Source organism: Neodothiora populina (assembly GCF_041146345.1).
Source record: "Neodothiora populina strain CPC 39397 chromosome Unknown canker_contig_14, whole genome shotgun sequence".
Lineage (NCBI taxonomy): Eukaryota > Fungi > Ascomycota > Dothideomycetes > Dothideales > Dothioraceae > Neodothiora > Neodothiora populina.
Genome location: NW_027191408.1, coordinates 1,401,594 through 1,408,117, shown reverse-complemented (window position 1 = coordinate 1,408,117; position 6,524 = coordinate 1,401,594). Strand labels below are relative to the sequence as shown.

At 48.3% G+C, this 6,524-nt stretch overlaps 1 protein-coding gene across 2 annotated transcripts; it reads left to right on the top strand.

The window, feature by feature from the left end:
• Positions 1-349: 349 nt before the first annotated feature.
• On the top strand, positions 350-1,883 carry AAFC00_002380 (uncharacterized protein; the record flags this gene model as incomplete). Of its 2 annotated transcripts, none has more annotated exons than XM_069341687.1 (2): positions 350-765; positions 821-1,883. In XM_069341687.1, 2 exons carry the CDS (start codon positions 350-352, stop codon positions 1,881-1,883), a joined length of 1,479 nt encoding a protein of 492 aa, XP_069201785.1. The 2 variants fall into 2 exon arrangements, with proteins under 2 accessions (XP_069201785.1, XP_069201784.1); XM_069341686.1 differs by having other exon boundaries at positions 389-765.
• Positions 1,884-6,524: the final 4,641 nt, after the last annotated feature.

Here is a 6,524-nt window from a genome sequence, read left to right as displayed (position 1 = left end):
TAAGTATAACAGCCTCCACGTGATACTAATAATCAGCTTTCGTCGTGTCCTGGTCATAGGAGCCTGCACTACAAGATCACACGTGACTCTAGACAGCTGAAGCTCTGGGGCGGAGCTCGGGCCGGGAAGATCTTATCCACGATAAGATGCAGTTCTGTGGCGCCTAATAACGCTTCCGACACAACAAACACCTGAACACCCTGAGCAACAGACAGCGCAGTCAAGTTTGGCCGATTTGCTGCGCCCAGCAACATGCTAATCTACTATAAAAAGAGCCATATATCTGGCCGCAGTCTCGGGAGCAGAATGCACAGCTGTAATACATTGCCATCCTGACATTCCTGACGCCATGTCGTTCACCCCCAGCGCTTCGACGACTGTCCCACCAATGACTTCACCAACGATTTCACCCATAGGATCGACATGTCAGGCCACTGGACGCGACGCTCGGGAAGTCGCGACGCAAGACAAGCACTCCCTCGCTCATCAGCAGCAACTTCGCCACCGCCATGTGCCAGGGGAAGAGGAGAACCACTCCCGCTCATCTACGGTCAAAAGAAAGAGAGACTGTCATGCAGAGTGCGACACGGATCCGGCCAATGGGCGACGACAAAGGCGGCAAGCCAAACATGGAGACTTTGAGCTGGCGAATCAGCATCGAAGGCAATCTCAATGCTGCAAATCTAGTGGCGCGTCGTGGACGGAACAAGATCTACGACGCATCGTCTATAAGGTCATCGCGTCTCCCTCTCTGTGCGCGACGGCGTGAGTCGACGTACACATACGTGGTGCCAACCGCAGCACTAACCTCTGCGCATAGCATCCACCCCACCGCCGCCGTTGTCGCCGACTCCATCGTCGTGCCTTCTGTCCCTGTCCATATATTCAAAAAGCTCCAATCTTTGCTGCCCTCGATTCCTGCCACTGTGTCTTGGAAGCTCGAGTTTTTCGATCGTCCTGCCTCTGGATCAAAGAACTTCGTACCTGAGAGGAAGAGAAACAAAAAAGGACACCTCACTGTCACTATGCCTACCCACATTCATAAAGCATTCATTGCCTACAGTCATGATATAGCCGACCAGCTGTACAGGTCGAGCTTCCTGCCGCCGCAGTACAAGCGTACCAAGATCTTACAATCAGGCAGCACCCAGCTCAAAAACGATTTCAAAGGCCTCGTTCCCGATGCCGGCATTGCATTCTTCGATGTAAGAAGAACTTTCCTCGTGCTCGAGGTTGCATATTCTCAGAAAGAAGCGAATGCGCTGCAGAAGGCCCAAAGATACCTCCTTAATACCAATGGCAGGATCAAGGTTGTCGTGCTCGTCATTGTCACCAAAAAGTCTGGAAACGTGGCAATCCCCTCGTTGTCTGGTTCAGCCTCACAAATACCTGAAGACACACTTTCTCCGGACACTGATACTGTCCACGTACACGTCCATAAGGCAATTCAGAGACCTCCGGACATACTGACAGGCGAACGGTCTATAGACAGACTCCAGATATTCCCTGACATAGCCCGAAACGACACATTCACCATCACGTGGGCGGACATCAATTGGGGCTCTTGGACTAATTTCTGCGAAGGAGCCAAGATCAGGCCCAACACTCCCGAGCCCATCTGCCAAATCGATTTTTCCGCATTGGTTACTATCGCCCGTGATCTTGCTGGCCAGGCAGATGACTTCGGTGATGGCGCCCCGCTTTATCAACCAGTATATACCGAACTCGGCACCCCGTGTCTCAAGAAGGAGACATATTTGGACAGCTCAAGTCCGGCACCTCATCTTTCTAGTGGAGGTACTCTATCGAGCAACGAAGAGAGAAAGCTCGACCCTGATTATCAGCCTTCAGATGGGTCTTACGGGTCCTATGATTCTCCTTGATGCCTTCATGAAAAGGTTTGCGAGGAACATGACACACTACTGATACTGGGTGAAGTCATGTGTGGTATGGGCAGAACAGGCACATTGCACTCATGGCAGCAGGAAAGGTGTTGTGCCGGATATTCAGGCAATTGGAAAAGCATTCGGAGGCGGCTACGCGCCGATTTCTGAGGTCATTATCACCCACAAAGTGAACGGCGTTCTTACATCTGGCTCCGGAAAGTTCTCACATGGTCAAAGTTTCCAAGCTCCACCAGCTGCATACGCTGCAGCCTTGGAAGTTCAGAATATCATACACGAGTTGGGGTTGCTTGTTAATGTTCAGGCGATGGGACGCCGATTCGCTGCGTCCCTCCATTCTAAATTGGAACATCACCGGAATGCGGGTAACATTCGAGGCAGAGGTCTGTTCTGGTCGATAGAATTGGTGAAAGAAAAGCTGCAGAAGGTGCCGTTCCCACCGGAGTGGAATGTAGGCCACTCACTTCACGAGTTCGCTTTTCAAGAACCTTACAACGTATGTGTTTATCCCGGGACTGGCACAATCGATGGAATTCGCGGTGATCACATTCTGCTTGCACCTGCTTATAATGTTACATCTGATGAGATCGATGAAATTGTTGAGAGGGCTGCAGGAGCGCTCTTCGATTATTTCAACAGGGATATCAGTGCGTTAGGCTGAACATCGTTAGTGGTATCATCTTTCTCTAATGGAAGGCTATGACTATTATGCGTGCGTTCCCACATATGTGTGTCTATAATGATAGTCAGAATTTCACTCATTGCTACAGTTCGATACTATGATTTAATGGAGACTCTTCTTGTTTCAATCCTGAATCTTTGCTAGGGCGATCCGTATGCCGATAGCATTCCATACTATACCGCTCAGAGAACGGTCCCCACTACAAAATAAACCGCCCTTTATTGCCTTCTCGCTTTATGTCATGGTTTCAAGGATGTCCGTTGTCGTTGACATGAATGAGGTCAAGATTGCATATTGGAAGCCTAGAGGCCGCACCCTATACCTGGCTACTGGCGGCCTTAACGGCTGTTTTGGAGTCACTATCATTTCTCCACAAGCCGGAATACTTGCCCACATTGCACCACTGGGAGACCAGAATCTCGTGTCGAAGTTGCAGGAAGTCATAAACCTGTATAACGCAAATCGGCAACTGTTCCCCGGATCTCAAAGCTCCATCGTGGCTGCCGTATATCAGGGAACGACAGCACTGCCAGAAACCATTTCGACTTGTCAAAGGGTTCTGCAGAGACTCTCGCTCCAGACTCGGGTCGTTCAATACAGTGATCTTGAGCCTGAGCAACCTCGATCTCGGGATCATACCTCAATAGCAATCGTGTCGCGCGGTGACGCATCTATGCCAACAGCGTCTGTAAATGATCGAGCTATATAGATATGGTACTTCTTGTATGATATCAATGCCAGATGTATACGCGCTTTTTTTTCCTACCGTGCCGTCAGCCATCCAGTCGTGCTGAATTGATCATAGATGAACCAAGGATAAGTAAACGTTCCTCATCAGTCTGTCCATCGACTTCATACACCAGCATATGGATATGTCATCCAGGAAACAGCATTGGTCACGTCACGTCATTTCTACGTGCCGTACAAAGTGGTAATGCAGATGAAGGCAGTCCAATTCTTCACAAGTATCCTACACGTGAACACGAGTATGTGACGATGAACGAGTCATTTTGATCACGTTGTCAACCCATACACAGTTTGAATGAGAACCACTTGTGTGAATTTCTAATTCTAAGTCACAAAAATGGAATTTCAAGCAGGATGCATAAGTCATATCTAGGTGGGATTTGCTAAGGCCGCCGGACCGTGCAGCGTCGCTCTAGTCAGTACAAGGGTGAACTTGGATTCGTCCTTTCATTGCGTAACCATCGAACGCATTTACGAGAATTCACGCAACTAAGAGAATCATCCTTAATAGCCTCCAGCTGCAGTAAGCTAGCACATATCCGTCAAGTGTAAACATGAAATCTGACCACTCGTAGCGAGCACAGTCCGCAAGTCCCTACAAGCATCAGCTGTTGGCACAAGGATTTCAACTATGAACTTGATTCGCTCTGATTCAATCTACTCTGTGAGCCGTTCATACAATTACGCTTAGATGAGCTTCCCTCTTAGTTACTCAATAAGCAGACTCCGCGCTGCATATGACTCAATCGTATCCCCACTTTGATTTGATAGCGTACTGAGAACGACGCTATTGTTGGAGATCCTTTGCTGCTTGCTTTTTGTGGTTCCTTTCCGTCTTATGTAATCTCTCTTCACATACTCCACTCCGTCGGCTCTGCTTCCTCGTACGAGTTCCCTATCTTCCAGCCTACACAATATTCGACGCGGGGACCTCCTCTTCGTCTCTTGTATACTTGTAAAACTACTTCTCGTGGGCTGTCTCGTGCTCGAGTACCGTTGTCAGCCTCGTACTATCTCTACACTTGGTAGGATTGTCCCATAGATAATTGAATGGTGTAAGAAGACGATCGTAGGCGAGTGCATATAAAGCCTGGTAAAGTGGCATCATTAGCCAGAGGTAGTAGACGAGAAGCTCGCTCACCTCTTGTGGCAGATGGCGATGAATACTTTTCGTTGATCCAGTAACACTGTAGCCCTTATGGTACGTCGTCACAGTACCTACACGCCGGTCCCCTATGGATATGTTGCGATGGTGCATCGTGCTTGCATAGCGCAGAGAGAGTGTTTCCGTTCCAGTAGCAAGCTGGCCGAATGTAATATATATCACTAGCAGTAAGACATCAAGAAAGCGATCGACCTTCCGAGTGTAGTCCTGCACTGCATATGCTGTCCACCTTGGGCGCTTCTCAAACCCCTAGATTGAGATCTATCTTTAAGCCAGTCAGCGTCAAAGACACGCGTCATGATCCACCTGCGCACATCTGGTAGCTAGGGATGGCGCTCGTGTCACTCGTGTCACACGTCTGACACTGTCAGACATTGCGTGACACGAGTGACTCAAGCGTGTGGCATATGTGACAATTCTATCTATGTCTTGGCAGCATGTTGAGCATTTAAAGAGAGCTCTTTTCACTAAAACAGAACAACATGTCAAGGTTCAGTCCAAATGAGGTCTATTCGATGTATCTATATACCCAAACTCGAGATACAATATCGCTTTTGTCTCTTCGGAGATTGCTGATCCAACTCAAGGTCATCAACTGACCATCTCATCTGCTGACTTTGTTGACTTTGTGACTGCTTCATGACATCATACGCTAGTTGTTGCTGCTGAGCTGGAAGTTGAGAAGGTGTTTGAGTTGTTACTTGTGACGTTGATGGCGTTGGAGGCATTCCTTGAGTACTGGATCCAGACATGTCGAATAGTGTATCTATATCATGCAACTGAGTTCCTTCGTCTGCTTCATACGAATCGACCAAGGTATTGTCGTCAGTAGTGTACGCCTGAGCTTGATCTTGGATGTCATTTGGATCGTCGTCGTCGAGCTGCTAAAACGGGCGTTCCTGTGCCATTTGGAGCTCATCTATACGCATTCTTCGCTTTTTGCAAAATCAGATTTAGGTAAAGTGCCATGAATCACATCTAATACCTCATCCCTTTGTGTGCCTTCTACCCTTGAGATGTTGTTTCCAGAATTCTACCCAACCTTATTCGAAATAGCAATGCTTACGGAGATGCGCAGGACAGAGTCAGTAGGTGTATAAGCCAAAGCCAGCCGGAAAAATCGAAGAGCAAAGTTCGACCGCCTCATATGTCAAGCGAATGGAACGACGAGGTCAAGGTGTGCTTCGGTTCTTTCCAATCACCACGCTGAGTACGATAAAACTTCGTGGAGCACTATTCACGATCTACAAGGAGCGAATAGACTGAAATGGGGATGATGGAGCAGTTGCGATGGGATATAGAGTTCGCGGGACCGAGGATGGTGAGAGGACAAAACAGAAAGGACACTAATAAGAGGGCAGGGAGGCCAAAAGCGAAGGTGGGACACCGATCAGAATCAGGATCAGTATGGTGCAGCTTTTTGTCATATGCCAGCTAGCTTAATAGCTAAAGTACAATCCCAATTTGTACTAAATCGCGCCAAGAATGCCCAATTACTGGACTCCGGCCTTTCGTTAATGCGGACTCCGGTCTACGAGAAGCGGGACTACCCGAGGAGACTTGGTTATTCATTCTTTCTCTTCTTACAACTTTCTCATTTAGCAACCACGCTATCATCACCTAAACTCATCAGTAGTTCATTATACAACATCACTTCCCGTCAATCTTTGCATAAGCACAGTTCGTCCTGTATTATTCGAAACTGAATACAACCCTCTCGTGTGTAGATCAATCAGTGCCACTTTGGTCCCATCTGCGTGCACGCTGTGTGTCGCAAGTCGCGTCACCCGGCTCGCCCAGTTGTGTGACTGAGGGTTCTTGCGCCTTGACTTACCCGACGCGTGCTGCGTTCGATGCTTCCGATCGGTCAAGGACGAATGTGTGTTCTATGTATGTTAGTGATTCGTTCCTGATTTATTTTCTCGTACCGCCTTCTCATTTTGTCCTGTTATCCTGTCGCGACGTCCGCGACGCCGCTCAGCCGTTCTGAATTCAACAACTGCTTGAGCCTGGTATGTTATCTCAT